The 26,676-nt window shown below is 38.8% G+C and overlaps 1 protein-coding gene across 4 annotated transcripts in view; it reads left to right on the forward strand.

Annotated features, from left to right (window-relative positions):
• Nucleotides 1–26,676, forward strand: part of SCAPER (S-phase cyclin A associated protein in the ER) — a 539,023-nt gene that overhangs the window by 376,694 nt on the left and 135,653 nt on the right. For all 4 annotated transcript variants that reach the window (XM_025883907.2, XM_025883909.2, XM_025883908.2 and 1 more), the window contains one exon: nt 23,082–23,205. In XM_025883907.2, coding sequence (XP_025739692.1) covers nt 23,082–23,205 — 124 coding nt within the window. The remainder of the gene's footprint in view (nt 1–23,081; nt 23,206–26,676) is intronic.

The raw sequence follows: 26,676 nt of genomic DNA on the forward strand, positions 1-26,676 counted from the left end.
TACGAAGCAATGAAGACAGCATATTATAGAAGGAAATATACAGGCTCTGGCGTCAGAGCGGAACTTAAATTCCCCGCTTTTCATTTAGTTATATGACCTTGGGCCAGGTTGCGTGTTATAATGGAGCCTCCGTTAAACAGTAACACTACCATGTTGGGTAGGACTTGTTGGCTGTTTTGAGAATTAAAAGTGCATGTGTTTGTTAATTGCCCTGTACAGCAAAAGCACTTAGCTAATATCAGTGGTTTTTGTTGCATTTGTTGTGGGGTTGACTTTATGTTACCGTACTTAATTCCTGAGCTTTAAGTCCCTCACTCTGTGTCAATTTGGCTTCTAAAGAGCTGTAATCTGTTCATTTTACTTGGGCATTTGTTTTTTCTTCTTAAGTCCAAGCTTCATCCTGGTAAATTTTAGCCTTGCCTGTCAAGATCCTTTTTGGATCCTGATTTGACCTCTAACTTAATGTCTTTTTCTTTAACTTTATGCCAGACCTAAAGTTGATCTGTAGAACACATGCATCTTCATCTAAATCACTGAAAAAATATCCTACACATTAGAAAATGGTTCAGTTTAGCACTTTATTAATGTACTGTCTTGCCAAATATTCCATTTGTTGTACTGTCATCTCCTCAAGTAGACTGTAATTTCTTGGGACCAGAAACCATAGTAAATATATTATTTTTTATTATTATAAAAACAATATTATTATTATAAATCATAATGGCATCTTAAAAAATAGCATTTGAATATGTAAATAAATTATTTTTCCCAAAGTTGGAAATAAAGCAGTAAAAGAACTCACTGCATTAAATACTTGACTCTGTGGACTTCGAATATGATCACATCTCAGCCAAATAGGGTCCACTTGATTTTGACCACTCTGTTAGCTAGACTTTAGGAATTTTTTTTAAATTCTGTCTTTAAATTTCTGTGTACTTGTAATTATATCAAGTATCTGTAATTGCTACTTATTCAAAAAGCCGAATGGGAATGCTAGACCTATATTCTTGGTCATCCTTATCACAGTTTTAGAACCAGAGCACACTGGTATATATAAGATTGCCCCCATTTTTAACTATGTTGAAAAACAGATCCTTCTGACTGCTGTGTTCTTTATGAAGTATACCTCTTTATTCAAATCAAACAAATTGAGTTGCTTTTTTGCTTCTTCATGGTATAGACATTTACCTGTGAAACAGTAGTCACTGAACATAATAATAAAAGTAAATATAAATACAATAATAAATATAATAAATATAAATAAATATAATAATAAAAGTAAATGAATTTAGAATGATACAAGGTGGAGTTTTGCTTCCTAGAAAGATAATTTGTAAGATATCACAAATTTATTCTCCAAAGTAAAATAAAATGAAACTTGTGATTTTATGCAGTTTATCCACTTGGCAATATTGCATTTACTTGATCCTTTGCGTTGGTGAGGAGACAGACCTTAATTAACATTACCGAGTGTGTTCTCGGTGCCAGTCACTCACTGTGCTAGGTGCTTTGCATGTGTTACCTTGTTCACTCCTCCCAGTCACTAGCAGCCATGTCTGTGGCCCACTACCAGAATGAGGGTTGGCAGCCATCATATTTGGAGCATGACTGCAACCTGAGAGAGCCATGGTATCCCTTTTGAAAGCATGTTTATTCATTCCAAATGGCAAAGAGAATGTTCAGAACTGCTTTCCCATGATTACTGAGGTTTTGTCCCTAAAGCCTTCTGTTCCCTTTTCTTGGTCTTGTGATACAGCGTAGAGACTGGTGGAGTTCATCTTATAGTGGAGAAGAGATATCCCTTTGTGTTCCAGAAGCAGGTAAATAATCTAGGGCTTCCAATCCTAATAACCAGGGGGAAAACTATTTTCTAGGGAGTCCCTTCTTAGGGTCAGTTGTATGCATGTGTGGACATGGGAATGGGATTACCACATCTAGGAACCATTCAAAATAGACCCTGTCCATGGGGAACTTAGAGTCATAGAAAATGAGATGGATTAAACTCTGAATATCATTAGTAGTAGCCTACTGTGTTACCTTTGTGGAACAGCCACTCTGGTGATATACACAAACTCGTCAAAGAAGGAATGTTTTGCTAAATATCCAGTATCTGCAAACTTAGTTTCCTGAGATGCCTCACCTCATGTGCTCTATAGCTTACTTCTTATTCTGGTTTCTTGACTCTTTGTTTTTCTGGGTGTTGTGAATACTACCTGTTCTAAGCATTACACCTGTGCCTCTTCTTAGCAGCTCTATCTTATGCCATGTGATGCTTCCCTCAATGGCCATACCTGATTAAACCAAAAGTGGACATTTGACTCCAGCAGCCAGTCTGTAGACCAGCCAACAATATCAGACTTAAAACTCAGCCCAGAAAGTTAAACTAAGCCAGTCAGGTTTCTCTCTCAGGAATTTGCAGTTGGAAAGTTGTAGAACTCCGACTCATTTTTTTCTAGTGTATTTGAATTTGAAAAATCATGTAGAGTAACTTCTGGGATGACCATTACAGAGCTCTGTTTAGCAGGGCCAACAAAGGCCATTTGGGGGAAAAGGAGGAGAACAGAACTGCTTCAGGAGAGAGAAGGGAAATGGAAATGAGAACGGGTCCGGTCTACAGAGCTGGCGTTGTTCCTGCCCTCCTGAGATCTAGTAGTTCATATTCTCCTGGATCCGTGGGAAGTTCCCAGTAACCTTACAACAAATGACTCTTTTTACTTGAAAGTATTCTTATTGAATTTCTGTCCCTTCAAGCCGAAAGAGCCTAATACTTCTGAATAAAAATATTAAAGATTTTTTAAAGATTTATTTATTTATTTGAGAGAGAGAGTTCACGCGCCCAAGCATGGGGGAAGGGGCAGAGGGAGAGTGAGAGAGAGACCCCTCCAACAGACTCCCTGCTGAGCCTGACACAGGGCTGGATCCCAGCACCCTGAGATCATGACCTGAACCGAAGTCAAGAATCAGACGCTTAACCCGACTGAGCCACCCAGTCGCCCCAATATTAAAGATTTCTTAAACTCTAGATTGGCTTGAAAATACTTGACTGTGTTATAGAACCTTCCTTGTGACCTCCTTTGTTTTTCTAAATTCTTTCATATCAAGAAAGAATGAATAAATGACCACAGTATAAATAGAGAGCACACTCTACAAGTTCTCTAGGGTATAGTTCTTTGTGAACATTAAATGTTTCTACAAGCTAGTACTGGCTAAACTTTCCTTTTCTCTACTAACCCTAATTTGGAGAATCTGTATAGAAAATAAAGTAGATTAAACTTGCTCTCCCTGGTTGCTAAGGCAAACACACTTAGGTAACATACTCTAGAGTGGGAGCTTATCTTCAGAATCAAAGATAAGAGAATGTATTATGTATTGTTCTTTAAGAAAAATAACAGTACTACTCATATTTTTTATAGCTCTTAAGTGTTAACTTCCTTGGTGACCCATGGGTCCCAGATTGGTTACCTCATCATTAGCTTTATAATTAGGACTTAGTTTGAGTCCCAGTAACATTTTCTTACATTTATGAACAACTGAAAAATCTATTTCTTTAGACCAAGCTCTCTCAGACTTGATCATAATGGGCCATAGTCCAACTTTTTAATAAAAATAAGTTTGTTCATGAGAAACTCAATCATTTTCTGAAATTAGAAACCAGTTGCCTTTTGAGATGATGAGACTACAATGTTTAGAAGGTGAGAAGATTGCAAGAACCGCTACCCCTCTCCCACCCAAATCCTGGCAGCATGATGCAGCTCAGAACATTAATCCTGTGCTACAAGATAAATCTTCATTATATTTTTAAGAACTGAATAATACACCTTTAATGGCACAGTTTCAGTTGCTAGGAGAGAGACAGCATTTGTAAAAGACATTGTCCTCTGTTACTTAAGTCCTTTTATAATATTTAACAGAAGGAATAAAAGCATTGGCTTATATCTTTTCAGGGCAACCTTTTCTGGGATTGCACTTTTGTTTCTTGCAGGGAAACCAAGCAGTATCTCCATATTATTCAACATCTACCACAGAGCATGGCATACTCAAGGACCTGATGCAAGCTTCGGAGCATTGCATCGTCTCTTATGCCTCTCTCTCTCATGCAGTAAGAAATGCAAAACTTCATTCTGGAGGGGGGGGTGGTTTTACAAATTTGCACCTGTAGATGCTGGATTCATGTTTTCTTTTTTTTTAATGAGCGTTATTTATTTATTTATTTATTTTTATTAACATATAATGTATTATTTGTTTCAGGGGTACAGGTCTGTGATTCATCAGTCTTACACAATTCACAGCACTCACCATAGCACATACCCTCCCCAATGTCCCATCACCCAGCCACCCCATCCCTCCCACCCCCACCACTCCAGCAACCCTCAGTTTGTTTCCTGAGTTTAAGAGTCTCTTATGGTTTCTTTTTTTTTTTTTTAAAGATTTTATTTATTTATTTGAGAGAGAGACAGTGAGAGAGGGAACACAAGCAGGGGGAGTAGGAGAGGGAGAAGCAGGCTTCCTGCAGAACAGGGAGCCCGATGCGGGGCTCGATCCCAGGACCCTGGAATCATGACCTGAGCCGAAGGCAGACGCTTAACAACTGAGCCAGCCAGGCGCCCCTCTTATGGTTTCTAATAAAATTAGCAGTTTCAAATTTTGTTTTCATAGTCCAGTCTACATTAAGGCATTTGCGTAGAGTGCTCTCAAGTAATATTTTGTCAAACGTTTTTGGTTACCTATCTAAAGATCTTTAACTGGACTATCATTGTTAAATCACTCCTGGGACATTACTCACAACTTATCTGAGGCTCGAACTTGCTTGCCATTTTCTTTACACTGTTACCTTATGAATTATTTTCGCCAAGTCTAGCTATTGATTCAAAGATCAGGTCAATTGCCTTATTGAAAATCAAAATGCATATAAATAGTTCTCTACATTGGCCTTTGAGTTAAGGTAAATACAAATATCTCACCTTTTCAAACTGATGTATTCTAGCAAAGATAGCTGTAAAGTTAATTTCTATTAAGTGAATCCAATTTTCTTATTAATTTCCTTCATAAAGTCAGCAATGAATTTCTGTGGGCAAAGTGTCAGTGCATTAACAGTCGATGTAGAGTTGTAGCCAAGTCCTTTGGTGTTCTAGACAGTGTAACACAGCAGTCTTGTTGAAAACAAGTTCCAGCACTTTCAGAATTATGAATTATGTAGCACTTCCCTAACTTTGTAACTCTCTTGTCACCTTCTGGGGCTTGAATTCTTGAAAAACACCTAACATAGGATGAAGATTATATCATATTTTACAAATACTTACCACAATCTAACACATAATGTATCTTAGGCTAAAATTTACTTCTGTAAACATATTCACCTTCCCACTTGGCTAGTTTTGGAACTTAAGCCAGAAATATCTGTATTTCGAATTAGAGAAGAGGGAATATAATGCACTAATAGATTAAACTCAACTGGGATTTAGTGTCAGAGCATTAGGGTTCAAATACCAGCTTTGCCAGTATTTGGTGTGAGACCTGTCTCTTAAGACCTTATTAGCTATAGTATTTTTCATCTGGGAAATAGGGGAAATTTTCCTATCTCACAGGGTCATTGTGAAGATAAACGCTAATATGTATAAAGGGGCTCTGTGAATTACCATGCTTTAGCATGGGACACCTGTGGCATTTGGGGCAGTATGCAAGATTGTCCTGCCCACTGCAAGGTGTGTGACATCCTTTGGCCCATTAAATGACATTAAACACCCATTATATACCTGTGTTCCCAGTTGTTTTCAAAACCAAATATGTCATTACACATTTCTATTGTGAACTATGTGCTGGGTAGTAGAGTTGTGGAAATAAAAAAGACATTGTCCATATCCTCGGGAGGCTCACTTGTTAGGGTTGAGCTAAACAGGAAAAGATGTAATTTAGTAAAGTGTACTAAGTAAAACTGTAGAAGTATGCACTAAGTACAGAAATAGCACAAAGGATGGAGTAATTAACTGACAGAGGAGGACACAGAGTCTTACCTGAAGGTTATAACATGTGAACTCGGTTTTCAAAAAGATTCAAAGTTTGCCAAATTAACAAATCCTCCTAAGTTAGCAGAGAGCACAGCATGTGCAAGATCATGGAGGCCTAAAATAATAGGATGTGCTTAGGGAGCTGTAAACATTGATATTATTGAAACACAAATGTGCTAATATCATTAGAACAGTATCAGAAATATCTAGGTATGAGCAAATTGGGCAAATGGCAATTCAGGGAAATGTAAAAGGTTTTTATTCCTTATTTATTTCACATTTGGGGGAGAAAAGTTCGTATCAGTTTTATTCACTCATCTATTAATTGTTGCTACTGTCTTAATTTAAGCCCTATTGCTCGTACTTTTCTAACCAAACACAGAGGAATTCAGTCATTTAACACACCTTTATTGCCAGGTACTTGGCACTCATGGCTGGAAGGTGAGTGAGAGAGAGAGAACCTTTGTAAAGGAGTGATCTGAACCCCTGCAAAACACTTGGCATTTTCAGAAATGCTACAGCAGTAAAGCTGCTTTATAAATATATGACTTATTTAACAGTCTTTGGTATATCTTCACCAATTTTATCACTTACATACATGAAGAAACAGGCTTAAAAAGACTAAATGATTTATCATCAGTCAGCAGATTGGCAGCTAGGACTGAGCATCCTCCTCTGGTATCCATTTTTCTATACCTTATTGCCTTATTGTTTCTGATGTGTGAACATTTAACTTTCACCATTTTAATAAAAATAAAGTACCATTTCATTGATATCTTAGAAAAAATTACTGTCATTATTCCTGTGAGTTGCCGGAGGTTTTTTTGTTGTTGTTATTTGTTTGTTGTTTAGTTTTTGACTTTTGGTGGGGGAGATATTGTTTGATTGGTTTTGGATTTTTAGTTTAGGATTTTTGGTAGTAGCTTATTGGTATAGGTACAGGAAATGTACCTGAAAAAAAAAATCATTTTTCCCACCTAGGAGTCAAAGAGGGAAAGAGGAACTGATCTAACAGAAATTAGGAAACAGAAACCAAAACCACTTAAAATGATTTGTATGTATAAGAGAAAATGCTCAGGGAAGATCTAGCAATGAAGCCGAAAAAAGAAGTAAAACATTTCATTGTTACCTTAAATACCCTTTTCAGAACTTAAATCAGGTGACATACATGGAGTCAATTTCTCATAGTGTTTACTTGCCATCAGTAACTGATATCGATATTAGGGAGTTGGAAACCACGACCCACCTCATGTGTCCACTACATGATAGCCCTCAGGAAGCGTTAATAAGATGGTATTTGCCAGTGTGGGTGAAATCTGGAAGACAGCCCATTGTTACTAAACAATTCCTTATTTCTAAGGAGGATTCTTTTAATATAATTCTAAGTATTTTTAGATCAAGGTTTACTAAAAGTAAGTAACTTTCCCTAAGACAATAAAAGTAAAAAATTGTTTTGCAAGCTAATTAGCCATAGTGGTTGATAAATACTCTTCTCCATTTGACGTATTGAGGCATTTTGTTTGTGTCTCAAAAGGCTGCACAGAGACGGTTACAGTTGACAGCTGTTGTACCACTAATAAGATTAAAGTAAAGAAATTAGTTTTGTCAACTTTAATCTGCTGTTTAACACTGCAAACCACCTGGGGTCTTCTCCAGGGCCCGCATGTTTAATTGTGAATTTAAAATTGCATAACCAGATCCTACTTACGAACATATCTGAAGACTGGCTAATGGTAACTGTCTTGTTCCAGGACAAGACAGAGTTAGCACTAGACTTTAGAATTAATGTTTTAATTTGATGCCCACCCTACATTTTTAAATGTATTATTCTAATCTTTGAAACATAACACCTTCTCAGTGGGAGGTTAATTTTAGGAAATGAAGAAAGTTTAATTAGGTTGGTACTTAAGATATATCTGATTTTCCCATCTAAAATTAGAATATGTCTCTATGGAATAATTAAATTGACAATTCTTATTGTACCAAATTGACCAATTAAGAAAAGAAACCCTTGCGATAACACATCTAGTTGAAGATTTCTTACTCCTTGCTCTGGGCATCATTAGGAAAATAGTTTAATTTAAAAACTAATTTTGGTTTTATCAAAATGTTATGTTGTAGAATGTGATATGCAATGCAATAATCCTTTGTGATTATTTGTTACATTGAGTTTTTTTTAATTTTTTTATTATGTTAATCACCATGTATTACATCATTAGTTTTTGATGTAGTGTTCCATGATTCATTGTTTGTGCATAACACCCAGGGCTCTATGCAGAATGTGCCCTCTTTAATACCCATCACCAGGCTAACCCATCCCCCTACCCTCCTCCCCTCTAGAACCCTCAGTTTGTTTTTCAGAGTCCGTCGTCTCTCATGGTTCGTCTCCCCCTCTGACTTACTCCCCTTCATTCTTCCTCTCCTGCTATCTTCTTCTTTTTCTTTTTTCTTAACATATGTTGCATTATTTGTTTCAGAAGTACAGATCTGTGATTCAACAGTCTTGCACAATTCACACGCTCACCATAGCACATACCCTCCCCAATGTCTATCACCCAGCAACCCCATCTCTCCCACCCCCCACCACTCTAGCAACACTCAGTTTGTTTCCTGAGATTCAGAATTCCTCATATCAGTGAGGTCATATGATACATGCCTTTCTCTAATTGACTTATTTCACTCAGCATAACACCTTCCAGTTCCATCCATGTCGTTGCAAATGGCAAAATCTCATTCCTTTTGATGGCTGCATAATATTCCATTGTGTATATAGACCACATCTTCTTTATCCATTCATCTGTCGATGGACATCTTGGCTCTTTCCACAGTTTGGCTATTGTGGACATTGCTGCTATAAACATTGGGGTGCACATACCCCTTCGGATCCCTACATTTGTATCTTTGGGGTAAATACCCAGTAGTGCAATTCCTGGATCGTATGGTAGCTCTATTTTCAACTGTTTGAGGAACCTCCATACCGTTTTCCAGAGGGGTTGCACCAGCTTGCATTCCCACCAACAGTGTAGGAAGGGTCCCCTTTCTCCACATCCCTGCCAACATCTGTCGTTTCCTGACTTGTTAATTTTAGCCATTCTGACGGGTGTGAGGTGGTATCTCATTGAGGTTTTGATTTGGATTTCCCTGATGCCAAGCGATGTTGAGCACTTTTTCATGTGTCTGTTGGCCATTTGGATGTCTTCTTTGGAAAAGTGTCTGTTCATGTCTTCTGCCCATTTCTTGATTGGATTATTTGTTCTTTGGGGGTTGAGTTTGATAAGTTCTTTATAGATATTGGATACTAGCCCTTTATCTGATATGTCATTTGCAAATATTTTTCTCCCATTCTGTCGGTTGTCTTTTGGTTTTGTGGACTGTTTCTTTTGCTGTGCAAAAGCTTTTTATCTTGATGAAATCCCAATAGTTCATTTTTGCCCTTGCTTCCCTTGCCTTTGGCGATGTTTCTAGGAAGAAGTGCTGAGGCTGAGGTTGAAGAGGTTGCTACCCGTGTTCTCCTTTAGGATTTTGATGGACTCCTGTCTCACGTTTAGGTCTTTCAACCATTTGGAGTCTATTTTTGTGTGTGGTGTAAGGAAATGGTCCAGTTTCATTCTTCTGCATGTGGCTGTCCAATTTTCCCAACACCATTTGTTGAAGAGACTGTCTTTTTTCCATTGGACATTCTTTCCTGCTTTGTCAAAGATAAATTGACCATAGAGTTGAGGGTCCATTTCTGGGCTCTCGATTCTGTTCCATTGCTCTATGTATCTGTTTTTGTGCCAGTACCATACTGTCTTGATGATGACAGCTTTGTAATAGAGCTGGAAGTCCGGAATTGTGATGCCGCCAGCTTTGCTTTTCTTTTTCAATATTCCTCTGGGTATTCGGGGTCTCTTCTGGTTCCATACAAATTGTAGGATTATTTGTTCCATTTCTTTGAAAAAAGTGGATGGTATTTTGATGGGGATTGCATTGAATGTGTAGATTGCTCTAAGTAGCATTGACATCCTCACAATGTTGGTTCTCCCAATCCATGAGCATGGAACATTTTTCCATTTCTTTGTGTCTTCTTCAATTTCTTTCATGAGTATTTTATAGTTTTCTGAGTACGGATCCTTTGCCTCTTTGGTTAGATTTATTCCAAGGTATCTTACGGTTTTGGGTGCAATTGTAAACGGGATCGACTCCTTGATTTGTCTCTCTTCTGTCTTGTTGGTGTATAGGAATGCCACTGATTTCTGTGCATTGATTTTTATATCCTTCTACTTTACTGAATTCCTGTATGAGTTCTAGCAGTTTTGGGATGCAGTCTTTTAGGTTTTCCACATACAGTATCATATCATCTGCAAAGAGTGAGAGTTTGACTTCCTCTTTGCCAATTTGGATGCCTTTGATTTCTTTTTGTTGTCTGATTGCTGTGGCTAGGACTTCTGATACTATGTTGAACAGCAGTGGTGATAGTGGACATCCCTGCCGCGTTCCTGACCTTAGGGGAAAAGCTCTCAGCTTTTCCCCATTGAGAATGATATTCACTGTAGGTTTTTCATAGATGGCTTTTATGATATTGAGGTATGTACCCTCTATCCCTATACTCTGAAGAGTTTTGATCAAGAAAGGATGCTGCACTTTGTCAAATTCTTTTTCTGCATCTATTCAGAGGATCATATGATTCTTGTTCTTTCTTTTGTTAATGTATGGTATCACGTTGATTGATTTGTGGATGTTGAACCATCCTTGCAGCCCAGGGATAAATCCCACTTGGTCATGGTGAAGAATCCTTTTAATGTACTGTTAGATCCTACTGGCTAGTATTTTGGTGAGAATTTTTGCATCCATCTTCATCAGGGATATTGGTCTGTAATTCTCCTTTTTGATGGGGTCTTTGTCTGGTTTTGGGATCAAGGTAATGCTGGCCTCATAAAATGAGTTTGGAAGTTTTCCTTCCATTTCTATTTTTTGGAACAGTTTCAGGAGAATAGGTATTAATTCTTCTTTAAATGTCTGATAGAATTCCCCTGGGAAGCCCTCTGGCCCTAGGCTTTTGTTTGTTGGGAGATTTTTGATGACTGCTTCAATTTCCTTAGTGGTTATAGGTCTGTTCAGGTTTTCTATTTCTTCCTGGTTCAATTTTGGTAGTTGATACATCTCTAGGAATGCACCCATTTCTTCCAGGTTATCTAATTTGCTGGCATAGAGTTGCTCATAATATGTTCTTATAATTGTTTGTATTTCTTTGGTGTTGGTTGTGATCTCTCCTCTTTCATTCATGATTTTGTTGATTTGGGTCATTTCTCTTTTCTTGTTGATAAGTCTGGCCAGGGGTTTATCAGTCTTGTTCATTCTTTCAAAGAACCAGCTCCTAGTTTTGTGGATCTGTTCTACTGTTCTTTTGGTTTCTATTTCATTGATGTCTGCTCTGATCTTTATGATTTCTCTTCTCCTGCTGGGTTTAGGCTTTATTTGCTGTTCTCTCTCCAGCTCCTTAAGGTGTAGGGTTAGGTTGTGTATTTGAGACCTTTCTTGTTTCTTGAGAAAGGCTTGTATTGCTATATACTTTCCTCTTAGGACTGCCTTTGCTCCATCCCAAAGATTTTGAACAGTTGTGTTTTCATTTTCATTGGTTTCCATGAATGTTTTTAATTCTTCTTTAATTTCCTGGTTGACCCATTCATTCTTTAGTAGGATGCTCTTTAGCCTCCATGTATTTGAGTTCTTTCCGACTTTCCTCTTGTGATTGAGTTCTAGTTTCAAAGCACTGTGATCTGAAAATATGCAGGGAATGATCCCAATCTTTTGGTACCAGTCGAGACCTGATTTGTGACCTAGAATGTGATCCATTCTGGAGAATGTTCCAAGGACACTAGAGAAGAATGTGTATTCCATTGCTTTGGGATGGAATGTTCTGAATATGTCTGTGAAGTCCATTTGGTCCAGTGTGTCATTTAAAGTCTTTATTTCCTTGTTGATCTTTTGCTTAGATGATCTGTCCATTTCAGTCAGGGGGGTGTTAAAGTCCCCCACTATTATTGTATTGTTGTCAATGTGTTTCTTCGCTTTTGTTATTAATTGCCTTATATAATTGGCTGCTCCCATGTTCGGGGCATAGATATTTACAATTGTTAGATCTTCTTGTTGGATAGACCCTTTAAGTAGGATAGAGTGTCCTTCCTCATCTCTTTTACAGTCTTTGTTTTAAAATCTAGTTTGTCTGATATAAGGATCGCCACCCCAGCTTTCTTTTGGTGTCCATTAGCATGGTAAATGGTTTTCCACCCCCTCACTTTCAATCTGGGGGTGTCTTTGGGCCTAAAATGAGTCTCTGGCAGACAGCATATCGATGGGTCTTGTTTTTTAATCCAATCTGATAGCCTGTGTCTTTTGATTGGGGCATTTAGCCCATTTACATTCAGGGTAACTATTGAAAGGTATGAATTTAGTGCCATTGTATTGCCTTAAGGTGACTGTTACTGTATATTGCCTGTGTTCCTTTCTGATCTATGCTGCTTTTAGGCTCTCTCTTTGCTTAGAGAACCCCTTTCAATATTTCTTGGAGGGCTGGTTTCGTGTTTGCAAATTCCTTTAGTTTTTGTTTGTCCTGGAAGCTTTTTATCTCTCCTTCAATTTTCAATGAGAGTCTAGCTGGATATTGTATTCTTGGCTGCATATTTTTCTCGTTTAGTGCTCTGAAGATATCATACCAGTCCTTTCTGGCCTGCCAGGTCTGTGTGGATAGGTCTGTTGCCAATCTAATATTGCTACCATTGTAGGTTACATATCTCTTCCCCCGAGCTGCTTTCAGGATTTTCTCTTTGTCTCTGAGACTCGTAAGTTTTACTATTAGATGTTGGGGTGTTGACCTATTATTATTGATTTTGAGAGGGGTTCTCTGTGCCTCCTGGATTTTGATGCCTGTTTCCTTCCTCACATTAGGGAAGTTCTCTGCTATTATTTGCTCCAATATTCCTTCTGCCCCTCTCTCTCTTTCTTCTTCTTCTGGGATCCCAATTATTCTAATGTTGTTTCGTCTTATTGTATCGCTTATCTCTCGAATTCTGCTCTCATGATCCAGTAGTTGTTTATCTCTCTTTTTCTCAGCCTCTTTATTTTCCATCATTTGGTCTTCTATATCACTGATTCTCTCTTCTGCCTCATTTATCCTAGCAGTTAGTGCCCCCATTTTTTATTGCACCTCATCAATAGCCTTTTTGATTTCGACTTGGTTTGATTTTAGTTCTTTTATTTCTCTAGAATGGGTTTCTCTAATAACTTCCACGCTTTTTTCAAGCCCAGCTAGAATCTTTAAAGTCATGATTCTGAAACTCTAGGTCCGACATCGTACTAATGTCTGTATTGGGTAGGTCCCTGGCTGACGGTACTACCTCTTGTTCTTTTTGCTGAGGTGATTTTTTTCGTCTTGTCATTTTGTCCAGAGGAGAATAGGTGAATGAGAGAACAAAATGCTAACAGGTTTACAACGTCCCAGCAAATATACTGTATCCAAATCAGAAAAGACCTGAAACCAGAGTAAAAGAAAGAGAAAGAAAGAAAAAAGAAAGAGGAAAAAAAAAGATAAAAACAAAAACAGAACAATACAAAAAAGCAGAATATGATCAAATATGATCAGGCTAGTGCATAGATCAGTGCCACACACTAGATTTTGGGCGTATTTTGGTCTGTTACAAAAAAGTGCCTCCTAAAATTTTAAAGGAAGAAAGACATATATGTACAAAATAAGGGTTGATACAATGAAGGGTTGGAAGATGACTGTAAAGATGAAAATTATAAAAGATTTTATAAAAGGAATTGATAAGTTGTTTGAAAAAAGAAAGAAGAAGACTTAAGAAAAGAAAAAAGAAAAAAGGGAGAGAATGTGATCAGGCAGGAGACTAGAACAAAGCCATACACTAGTGATTTAGGGTATATTTTGATCTGTTAGAAGAAACTATCTCAAAATTTTAAAGAGAGAACAACTTATATATACATGCCAAAAATAAGGGTAACTACTTTGAAGGTATAAAATATGACTCTAAAAATTGGTTGGAAAAGGGAAAAAGAAAAATAAAAAAACACTTAACAAAAATTAACTTTGATGAACTAATGAATCATGGTAAAAAAATGCCATGAATTCTATGTGCAGTATTCCCCTAGCTCTGGAGTTCTCCCGTTCTCCTTGATCGGTAAACTTGGTCTTGGCTTGTTGGCTGTTCGTGCTGATCTTCTGGGGGAGGGGCCGGTTGCTGTGGTTTCCAAATGTCTTTGCCGGAGGCTGAATTGCCCCGCCCTTGTCGGTCAGGGCTAAGCAAGCTGCTCGGGTTTGCTCTCAGGAGCTTTTGTTCCCTGCAAGCTCTCGGTACAGCTTTGGAGGACCAGGGCGAAAATGGTGGCCTCCCAATCTCCACCCGGAGGAGCTGAGAACTCGCGGCCCCGCTCCTCAGTGTGCCCCCAGAGAAAAGCAGTCACTCCCGTCTCCCCGTCTCCGGCCGCACTCCGTGCTCACCCGGCCTGTGACCGAGCGTTTGTATCTCTGGCACCCGACCCCGTGTGGAGTCTCCAAACCCAGCAGATCCCTGTGGTGCGTTCCCGCGCTGCTCCTCCCGGGGGAGGAAGGGGAGTCTCCCCGGCTCTGCCGCTTGTTGGGTCCCTGCTGGGGGAGCCGTGCCCTGACTGGGCCACGGATCACAGTTTATGGCAACCCCGAGCTGAGAGCCCGCGACTCTGCTCCGTCTCTGCAGCCGGCTTCCCCGCTCCAATACCTGGGAGCTCTGGCGCACTCAGGCACCCCCGGTCTTTCTGTGACCCCAAGGGTCCTGAGACCACACTGTCCCTGGAGGATTCCACCCCCCGCTTAGCCACTGCAGCAACGTCCCTCAGCGGGGCCAACTTCTAAAAGGTCCGATTTTGTGCTCTGCGGCTCTATCACTTGCCACAAGCGGCCGATGGAGGCCCCTCCCCCGCCGTCTATCCTCCCGAATATCGAATATCGCCTCGGATTCACTTCTCCCCACGTCTTACCTTCCAGTAAGTGGTCGCTTCTCTGTTCAGAGAGTTGTTACTACTCTCCTCTTCGATCTCCTGTTGAGTTCGTAGGTGTTCAGAATGGTTTGATCCCTATTCAGCTGAATTCCTGAGACCAGACGAAATCTAGATCTCCTACTCCTCCGCCATCTTGCTCCGCCCCCCTCTGTTACGTTGAGTTTTAATGCAAACTGAAGTATAGAGTATATATAATTTATATCCCCACAGTGAAGATCATTCAGTCAAGCAGCATTATTAGCATCCCTTGAAGACCACCCCCCCATCTTGAGCTGAGATTTGTTGTTCCTGAATGTTGGCTCCCTCCCTAGCCCTGCCCACCGCAAGTGTTCTGGCATCAGACAGACGGAGCAAGAGCAAGAAAGGCAGTGTGGTAATTTAGACTGGTCTTCACAGCGCCACATTTCCTCTTCATCCACAGCTCATGCTGATCCAGATGTCCCATTATCCACTGCAAAAGCCTTCCCAAATTCTGTCACAGGTTCATCTTTTCTGTGGTCACAAGAATGTCAATATTGAACAATACACAGGGCATCATATAGGGAGTGGAGTTGTTTGCCTGCCTGCTGCCTCCAGGATCAGTACCTTGAAGAAGTTGGTGGGCACCACCTCATGGTTCTTGCTGATTACCTGGTACTACTTCACATAGGACCATCCATCAGCCTCCATCCTGCAGGTGGACCCAGACACACATGACCTTTCAGGGCTCTCAGGGTCTGGTCAGACCCAAGGCCTCCATCTTCAGGAAGCTTTCTGTGACCTGACCTCTAGCTTGTGGCCATCGGTAGGACTGTCCCTCAGCATGAAGCTTCTGTGCCTTTTGCGGCTTCCCCAGGAGGCTAGAAGCTCCCTCCAGGGTAGGGACTGACTTTGACCATTTCCCTCATGCCCATCACTGGGTCAGGCAGAGTGGGTTGTGGCAGTAAATACTACTGAAAGAAAAAAAATTGAGGGAGAGTATGTTAGGAAATGACTATAGTGTAGCTGATAATCTGATAGTGTAGCTAATACAACCTCATTGGAGGTGAGGAATGTTTATGGCATATGCCAAAATATATTTTAATTGTTTTTAGTAATTATAATTAGTGGTGGTACTATTAATTGTTTTTCTGAAACTGTTGTGTGTTGTAGCATAAAGCAAGTGAGTCTTAACGGATATTCTAATTCTGTCATCCTTGATGCCTTTGAAGGCCAAGATTCTCAGTGTCAAAGAAAAGATAGAGAGCTATTATATAGAAGTATTTAAAGGGGAAAAAAGATCCCTTAATCCTGAATTTGAATCTGAAATATCACTATGCATTCATAAGATATTTTATCTATAAGTAGGTGGCATGGTTCCTACTTCTCATTCTAAGGACTGTTTTAAAAATAGAATAGTGGAAAGTGCAGGTAATTAATGTTAATATATTCCATAGTTATATATTCTTATATATTCTGCTTGAAACAAGACCGTTGTCCCTTCATTAGACATCTCTATGCTCAGCCAACTTGGTACTGCACACTGTGATGGCTCCAAAGAGGAGCAATCAGGCAATGACCTTATCCAGAAGAGAGGCGCCTGGGTCAGTTAAACATCTGCTTTCTGCTTGGGTCATGACCCCGGAGGTCCTGGGATCCAGCCCCACATCAGGTTCCCTACTCTATGGGGAACCTGCTTCTCCCTCTCCTCCCCGTTTGTGCTCGCTCTTGCACTCTCTCTCTCAAATAAATAAATAAATAAATAAATAAATAAATAAATAAATATCTTAAAAAAAAAAAAGGACCTTATCCAAAAGTAACTTCGAGTAATTGTGTAATGGAATAGAGTTCTCAGTGGTTTGACAGGAATCTCAGTTTTCAGCCTCAAGGATTGGCACATGCAGTTCTCAGGTGGGCCACTCATGCAAGGCCAAGCCTAGATCACAGGCTTCATTCTGTGGGCAGCCACTCACTTGGTGAGTCCAGTTAAGGCATTAGAATTCTAACTGCAGTCAGATCTCCCTAGTTTCAGATAAGTCTTTTTAATACTATAGAAGGAAATTATTTTAGGGGCGCCTGGGTGGCGCAGTCAGTTAAGCGTCAGACACTTGGTTTCAGCTTAGGTCGTGATCTCAGGGTCATGAGATCGAGCCCTGCATCAGGCAAATTCTATGTCATTTGCTAACCATCCTCTGTGTTTTGTGAGGATCTGTCACATTCCCACACTTATCCACATCAGGTTGAAAGAGTAATTGACGGAAATTCCAAGTTTCTCTTTGCAGCTCTGTTGATGGGACTCTGGTACTTGCTGTGCCTACTTGGCACAGATGTTTGCTCTGCAGGAACATAGAGTCATTCACTTTCTCCTGTGTATGTAACTGTATATCGTTTATGAAATGCTTAATGCAAACCAAAGGAATTTGGTAAGTTATAATATGTATTGGGGCTCTGGTTTTAAAAACTGCCCATGACAGTTGTTTTTAAATGTCTGCTGTCTTGACACAGGTGTAAGACGGTGGATTTTGGTGAACAGTATTTTCTGAAAAGTCTTAACTACTGCAAACTGCACAAGGATATAAAGTAAACTATGTACTTCCTAAGTTATAATATCAAATCCTCTTAGGCTAAAACCACCTGGGCCTTTTCTCTTTATTTCATAATGTGTAAGTACTAATCTTAATGTCTGAGTTGTACTACACTTGTTTTTTACTATTGTCCTTTTTGTATGTAAATTTGTTACTGTACTTATTGCCAAAATACCCAGTCTTGTGATTCCTTTTCTGTCCTCTGTTTTTCAGAGGCAACATGTTCAGTGAGAAGACTCACTGACATAAGATTCATTCACGTAGCCATGATCATTTGGGACACAAAGCCCTTATTTCAGACCAGCCACAGTATACTTTTGACAGAATGGACAGTAAGATTTTAATGTCTTTTCAGAAGATACTTTTAAAATCTAGGGCTTTCTGTTTGATGTTAAAAAGTGCTTCTAGTCATTTGAGTTTTAAATTACAGGGAAAGCTCCTTGAGCAGACCACCCAGGCTGGGTTCAAAGCAGTGATCTTTCTAAGACAGGTGCTTTTCAAATAAAGGTTGTCTTTCAAACAAGTTTTACTGAGTGGACAAGTTTTTCCTGACCCTGAGATTTTTGGTCCCCCCCCCTTTTCTCTCATCAGAAGGTAGTTTCTTTGTAGAAGTTTCTTGGGGGAGTTTTGTGAGCAAAAGATGATATAGATGCACATTCCACACTTTACCAGTAAATGCGTTTTCTTTAAAGTACAGAGAGCATTAGGACAAAATCTTATACCTTGTTTTTTATGGGTATGTTTATTGATGCTTTATGATATTCTACAAACAATTGTAGACAGGTTGTGTCTATTGAATAAAACAGAAAAATAGAAATTAAAAATCAAGGTTATAAAAATTACAGATCGAAACCAAAGGGAAAAGTAGGGGACAATTATAAAGCTGTAAGGTTCCATATGTCATTCTAAATGTAATACCCTTATTTTTTTTGAGTCTTTAGGGATCTACAATTTTATATATTAATCCTACTCTAAAGCTACAGTACACAAAACCATGTAATATGGCACAATGCTTGACAAAATTATTAATTAGAGTAGGAAACCAGGGAATATATCCTGTATTTACTTATGATAAAGATACCATTTCAAGCCAGTAGAGAAAAGGTGAATTTTTCACTAACTTATTAAAGGAGGGGGAATGGTAAATTTAGGCTTCTGGCTCCCACCACATGCCAAAATAAATTCCAAATGATTTGATAGTGAATTATAAAACCCTAAAATTACTACACATAGTGATAATTCAAGAAAAAATAAATACAAAGGGCTGGATACAAATGTATAGCTACCCCATCTCATAATGAGGAAGAACTTTTTAAAGGATCAAAGGAAGGGAAGAAAAAATAAAACCACAAAGAAAAAAATTGTTAGACTACATAAAATTGTTCAATACATAAAAACATACTGTAAAAATAACGAGCAAAATGAAAGGCAGTGGATAAACTGGAAAAAATACTAACAACATGTATTAACCCTTTGCTATATTTATGAGAGAACCCTTCTAAATCATTAAGAAAAAGATAAAATCCTCCAATAAAAAATGTTTAGAGGACAAGAATAATTAACAAAAAGATGAGTATGGATGGCAGCTTCATTTTGAAAAAAATCCAATAAATCCCTCCCTTATACCTTATCCCACAGTCAATTTTATATCACGGATTTAAATGTGAAATTTATGGAAGTACCAAGAGAAAATTTAAAAGAATATTTTTAAAATCTTGAAGTAGGAAGTCCTTCTAAGTCTGACACAAATCTCAGATGCACTAAAGGAAAGTTTGACAGATTTTAACCAATAAAAATGAAATCATTCTTTATGATAAAATTAAGTTTAGATAAACAACAATTGGAATATTTATTTTCAACATACAGTGATCAAAGGTTAACATCTTTATTACTGGTGAAGAGCCTTATAAATCAGTAAGAAAAAGAAAAACCTCCCCCAATAGAAAAATGGGTAAAAGGTACACAGTGATAACTCAAGAAAATATAAATACACATGGCCAATAGGCACATGTAAAAGTCTTAAATCACACTAGTAATAAAAGAAATGCAATCCTTAAAAATACTATTTTTAGCTGTCAAATTGGTAAAGATTTTTTTAATGAGATTATCCAGTTTTGATAAAAGCATGGAGAAACTTTTTCTGGGAATATAAGTCAGTTTAAACTATTTTTTTTCTGGAGGGCAATTTGGATTGTCAGTTGTCTATCAAAAATCTTTAAATGAGGGTGCCTTGGTGGCTCAGTCAGTTAAGCATCTGCCTTCAGCTCAGGTCGTGATCTCAGGGTCCTGGGATCGAGCCCCACATCAGGCTCCCTGCCCAGCGAGGGATCTGCTTCTCCCTCTCCCTCTGCCTGCTATGCTCCCTGCTTGTGCTCTCTATCTGTCAAATAAATAAAAACAATCTTTAAAAAAAAAATCTTAAAAATGTTCATATCCTTTTACCCAAATTATCATTCCTGGAAATTTATCCCAAGGAACCAGAATGATATTTTTGGTACAGCTGTTATGAGCACGAGTTGTGCCATTGAGCTCATCCTATGTCTGCTGAGTTCCCAAGCATATAAGGTGGCCCTCCTACTATAGAACTTGAGAATTGCTTCCCAGTTTTCATTGTGTCTAGGATATAGGCATGAGACCTAAACTTCACAATCCAGTATACCTGTTCCAGCCTTCCACTCTGAAGCTGATAAAGAAGTAAGGAGATCCCAAACTCTGTTCTTTTGACAATTGGAGACAGTTGCATCTGGCATCCAAAGTCACAGTGTAAGTTCAGGCTGTGGCATATGGTGCCCACTGGTTTTTTCATCAGATCTATTTAGTGTTGTGTGATTTGGGTATTGGTCCTGGTCATGTAACTTCTGTGACTGTGTTTTCTAAGTCTTACAATATACCCAATAACCTATCAATTAATTTCCTTTCTGTTTAAGTCATCCAGAGCTTTCTTCCTGTGGCTTGTAACTAAAAGACTATTATAACAGCATTATTTGTAACATTGAAAGTTGAACACAAAAATAGTAAGGGATTGGTTGGGGGAAAATGTCATATCCTTAGTATAACACTATTCATCCTTTTAAAATAGTGCAGTATTTCTCGTATAAGTATTTTAGTCAGAAAAGAAATTTAAAATAGTAGATGCTTACAAAATTGTTGGAAGCGAATGTAGACCTCTGGGTTGACTCCAGAACAATATCAAACATAGCCACTGGGGGCACTGCTCCCTCTGAGGCCAACACAAGTTGGGAAGGAAATAACAATGCCATACACAACTGTCTCTCACACCCAGGAAACCACAGAATGGGTACAGATCAGAGATTAGGAAATCAAAGTAGCACAATCCCACTGGTTCTTGACACCCAGAAGCTGGAAAATGGAACCTGGAATGCTGCTGCAGGAAAGTCTCATCTTTCCAAATCTTGTTTAATAGCAATCAGAACTGAGAGCCACAGGAAGATGGCTTCAACTCAGTTCAACCTCCAAATTTTGTATGATAATATTTGTATGGGGCAAAAAGCCTCTTCAGCATGCATAAATTATGGCTGGAAGGATATATAAGCTAGTAACCATGGTGATTTCTTTATTTTTTTTTAAGATTTTATTTATTCATTTGACAGAGACACAGCGAGGGAGGGAACACAAGCAGGGGGAGTGGGAGAGGGAGATGCAGGCTTCCCGCGGAGCAGGGAGCCTGATGTGGGGCTCGATCCCAGGACCCCGGGATCATGACCTGAGCCGAAGGCAGATGCTTAATGGCTGAGCCACCCAGGTGCCCCAACCATGGTGATTTCTAAGGTGGGAAATTGGATGGCTGAGGGACATAAAGAGGGAGATGCTTTTTATCATATACCCTTTTTGTGCATGTTGAACTATGGTTGTCATTCATAGTCAAAAAGTTACAAAGGTAAATTGTAATTACATCGAAGCTCAGTAGTTTTTACTGCACTTCATGGGAACACACCCTCAGGTCTCTGGAGAATGCTTCAAAGCTTTTTGAGAGGAGGGAACAGATTAGGGCCCTGGGTTCCCCACTTCTGCTTCAGTCAGAGCAACTCTGGTTTTATCAGTTCTGTGGTTTAAGCATCTAAGATTTTGTAAGCTTTTTTATTTTTTTAGCTTACTTTTATTTAAGTAATCTCTACATCCAATGTGGGGCTCAAATTCATGACCCTGAGATCAAGAGTCTCATGCTCCTGTCACTGAGCCAGCCAGGCACCCCAAGATTTTGTAAGTTTTTAATCTTCTGAGTAAGAAAGCATTCTGCTGCTTTAAAAAAAAAAACAAAAACTAAAGACCATTATTACAGAATATTAAATGTCATGGAGAAATATTCATTATGTATTTGTTAAATAAATGTACATTTATAAGAATAGGGGGAGTAAAGACCAGAAGTACAAATACCAAATTATTTCTTGATAGTTTTTTTTATTATGTTATGTTAATCACCATACATTACATCATTAGTTTTTGATGTAATGTTCCATGATTCATTGTTTGTGCATAACACCCAGTGTTCCACGCAGAACGTGCCCTCTTTAATACCCATCACCAGGCTAATGCATCCCCCACCCCCCTCCCCTCTAGAACCCTCAGTTTGTTTCTCAGAGTCCATAGTCTCTCATGGTTCGTCTCCCCCTCCAATTTTCCCCCCTTCATTTTTCCCTTCCTGCTATCTTCTTCTTTTTTTTTTTTTTAACATATAATGTATTATTTGTTTCAGAGGTACAGGTCTGTGATTCAACAGTCTTACACAATTCCTTGATAGTTTTCTACTATTTCTTTGTCCTTGTCTTTTCCAAATTTATTACAATTATTTTAAAAATTATTTTATAGGGCAGCACCTGGCTGGTGCACTCTCTCTGTCTCTCTCTCAAATAAAGATATCTTAAAAAATATATATAGTTGGGGCACCTGGGTGGCTCAGTCAAGCGTCTGCCTTCGACTCAGGTCATGATCTCAGGGTCCTGGGATCAACCCGAGTCGGGCTCCCTGCTCAGTGGGGAGCCTGCTTCTCCCTCTCCTCTCCACTCGTGCACTGTCTCATTATCTCGGTCACTATCTCTGTCTCTCTCAAATAAATAAATAAAATCTTTTTAAAAATTTTTTTAAAAAGAGGGTACTTGTTTGATGAGCACTAAGTGTTCTATGTAAGTGATGAATCACTGAATTCTACTCCAGAAACCAATATTGCACTGTATGTTAACTAAGTAAAATTTAAATTAAAAAAGACATTATCAGATAGACTATTAAATACATTTCCATTATCTGCTATGTAACTAAGAAATTAGTAAGAGGCAAGTATTAGATGCTAACAAACACCTGCCTTTGGATAAAAAATTATAAGCTTTTATATCTAGCTGATGGGCCTTGTACCTAATACTTGGCTTTTTTTTTTTTCAGAGTGATTTCCATCCTATACCTGTTGCTTTTGTACCATTCATTTTATGTATTTTAAATTGTATAGAGAAGAGCTGCTCAAGTTTTACAAATGGTGTTTCTCTCCTATTAGGTCTCTCTGCAATACAATCAACGTTTACAACCTCACCTGCAATAACTGCTCAGAAAATTGCACCGATGTTCTGTTTAGTAACAAGATTACCTTCTTAATGGACCTCCTGATACACCAGTTGACGGTATGTAATATTACTGCTTTGAGTTAGAAGCAGTTAAGGTTTGGGAAATATTCCCTGTGGAGAAAACTAAAAGAATTCAGCTTATTTACCCGCCAGATGAAAAAAAGTGAAGATGATGGGGGAGAGTGAATTAGGAACTAGCAAAGAAACTTCTTAATTTGACAATCTTATATTAGATTCTCCTAAATTCCAGTATTTAACAGATAATATACTTGTAACACTTGCCAAGTTCACAGATTTACATGGTTAAACTGGGGCTTCGGATTCAGTTGGACTCCAAGCCAAACCTCTGAGCCCACAGGAATGAGTGCTATAGAAGGGAAGAAAGCTTGAAAGCCTCAAAACCTCTCTTGCCAACTCAGAAGGGTAGTTCATAAAGGACTTTTTGATGGTCCTTGATACCTATTTTTTTGAAGCAAGAAACTCTTCTGTCAAAAAGGGACAAACCTGTTATACTTTTGAAATAGGAACAAGCAGCCAATTGTAGCCTTAAATTTTACTTCAGTTCACAGATGTTGAAAGAGGTAAGCTCAGTATAATATCCAAAGGTTTAGGTCTGTCAACTGCAGCCTCCAGAACACAACCCTGGGGCCAGAAGTTTCCTGGTGAAGTTTCTGAGCCCCTGAGGTATTGGCACAAAATCTCTCTCAAGCTGCAAGTTTACAACACAGGAGATTTATTTTTCAGAACCGATTTACTTTTGCTCAGCACATAGTTCTAATACCTGTTTCTAAACTACATGCCTTTTGCTCTCTTTCCTCCTCCCTCTCTCCATCTGGTTAATTTCTGTACATTCTGCAGACCTTAACTGAAACATAATGGCATCTTCGTCATGAAACCTTCCCTAACCTGACTCTCCCCAAGTCCAGGTTAGGAATTTTTTTTATGTGCTCCTAGGCATTAAATCATTCATAGAATTGATCACGTTGAATTAACTACTTACTTGTCTGTTTCCCCATTAGCCATAAAATCAACAAGGATAGGAGATAACTTATCACCCTCTCCAGGATCCTAACACAGTGCCTGACACTTAGTAGATTTAGTATATCATTGATGAATATATGAGAGAAGAAGTGGATCCCCAACGTCTCAAGCTGAGAATCAGAAAGGGAATGATGAGGCCCTTCCAGGCAGGCATACGGATGATGAGAGTGGTCAACAGGGAGAACAAAGGCACAGACCTAGAACTGTTTACACGGTACAGCAGTGGTTATTTATCATGATGACCCTGAGTCATCACTTGAGGGCTAAATTTGATTTGGTTTTATCTATAAAAGAAGGCATTAAAATATGGGTAAGACATTTTAGCACAAAATTCTACTCAGAATAGTTGAAAGGCAAGGACAAGGAGAAAAGACTTAGCATTTGTTGTATGGCCTCATATTCTAGACATTTTAACATATATTGCCTCATTTAATTTTTTAAAACACAAAGTCAGTATTATCCCATTTTACCAACAAAGCTTGAAAGCTTGAAAGCCTCAGAGAAATTGGCTTGCCCAAGACTACAGAGATTGAAAGTCACAGAGCTGAGAGTCAAACTGAGGTCTCTCAAACCCAAATTGAGAGACATTCCACACAATAACTAACTGCTGCTTTTCAAAAGTGTCAATGTCATGAAAGACAAAGAGTGGAGAACTGCCACAGATTGGAGGAGGTACTGACAAGTAAATGAAATGTGGTGTCCTACACCAGGAAAAGGACATTAGTGGGAAAACAGGGAAATTCATATGAGTCTACAAAATAGTTAATTTTATTGACTCAATGTTAATTTCTTGCTTTCAATAATTATAGTGTGGTTTTGTAATTTGTTAACAGTAGGGGGTACCAGGTGAAGAGAGCTCTACTATTTTTGAAACATATCTCTTAGTTTAAAATTATAAAATAAGATGTGAAAAATTAAAAAAAAAACACTATGTTGCATGCTGCCTCATCTGGAAGAATTTATTCTGTGAAACTTATTCTATATTGGTAATGGAAGAAGAGACATTAATAACTTTGAAAAGGACAGGTAAAAAAAAAGACGGCCTTTGAAATGTGAAGAGATGAGTAAGATTTACAGACAGGATCTTCTATCCTAGCTCTTCAGTATTTTCTGTCTAAAATTTACTCTTACTGAGAGATATCATATGACGTAGTTTATTATTCTCTCACTTAATAATTAAGTGCTTACTGGGGTGCCCGGGTGGCTAAGTCGGTTAAGTGTCTGCTGTTGGCTCAGGTCATAATCCTGAGTCCCAGGATCAAGCCCCGCATCAGGCTCCCTGCTGAGCGGGGAGTCTGCTTCTCCCTCTGCCCTCCCCCCTAGCCCCCGCTCATGCACACTCTCTCTCGCTTCATGTTCTCTCTCTCAAATAAATAAAATCTTTAAAAAAATACTGTTAAAAAATAATTAAGTGCTTACTATTTCCACTTCCAGAGAAGCATGATATATAATCCCCACCATCCCATTTTAGGAGTGGGAATGGATATACAGATTGCATGTAGTAAACAGTGTGATGGCAGCCTATACAGACTACAGAGGAAGGTGTTTGTAGCCTGGGGCGTCACAAAGGAGGGACATTTGAGCTAGACCTTAGCTCTTCATAATAGCTATCATTTACTAAGTGCCTACCATGTGCCAGAGCTTGTAAGTAGCTTGATCCTCTCCCTCTACTTTGAAAGCCCGAGTTTCCTTTAAGTAATATTTCCTTGCTCGTGACCTCATGGTTTCTTGACACTCAGAATAGCTTTTAATCTCCCAACCAATGGATCTCAGCACATTCTGTGTTTATTATGCTCAGTTCAGAACTGTAATCCTGGCACATTTGTTTGCCAAACACATTTTATTCCTCCTTTCCTTATACGTGGCACTTCCTGGTTTTTACAGTTCCTTTTAGGCTCCTTATTCTCTAGCTGTCAATTCTAATACTGCTGTGACTACGTTGGTGACACTTGGGAGAGGAGGTTGTGTTTCCTAATTTGGGGAGACAGAGGGTAGAAATGACTAGGGATGGTGATTTTTACATTTGTTTTTTTTTTTTTAAAGATTTTATATTTTTGACAGAGAGAGAGACAGCGAGAGAAGGAACATAAGCAGGGGGACTGGGAGAGGGAGAAGCAGGCTCTCTGCCGAGCAGGGAGCCCAATGCGGGGCTCGATCCCAGGACCCTGGGATCATGACCTGAGCCAAAGGCAGATGCTTAATGACTTAGCCACCCAGGCACCCCGATTTTTACATTTCTTGAAATCATTTGAATATATTTCCATTTTTCTTGATAACTGGTTTGATACCATGTAACCAAAATATGGACCACTAATTTGCAGTACCCTGTAAGTAATGGATAGAAAATAGTCATCAACACATTTTACAGGAGGATGAGAAGGAAGCATAAAAGAAGCTAATTAATTGAGATCTGGTGAGATTTATAAGATACTTAATAATGAGGCACTTCAACCTGTTTGGTTCTTTAGCAAACTGAGATGAAGAATT

Source organism: Callorhinus ursinus, unplaced genomic scaffold (assembly GCF_003265705.2).
Source record: "Callorhinus ursinus isolate GAN/ISIS: 27379988/994484 unplaced genomic scaffold, GSC_fseal_2.0 scaffold25, whole genome shotgun sequence".
Classification (NCBI taxonomy): Eukaryota; Metazoa; Chordata; class Mammalia; order Carnivora; family Otariidae; genus Callorhinus; species Callorhinus ursinus.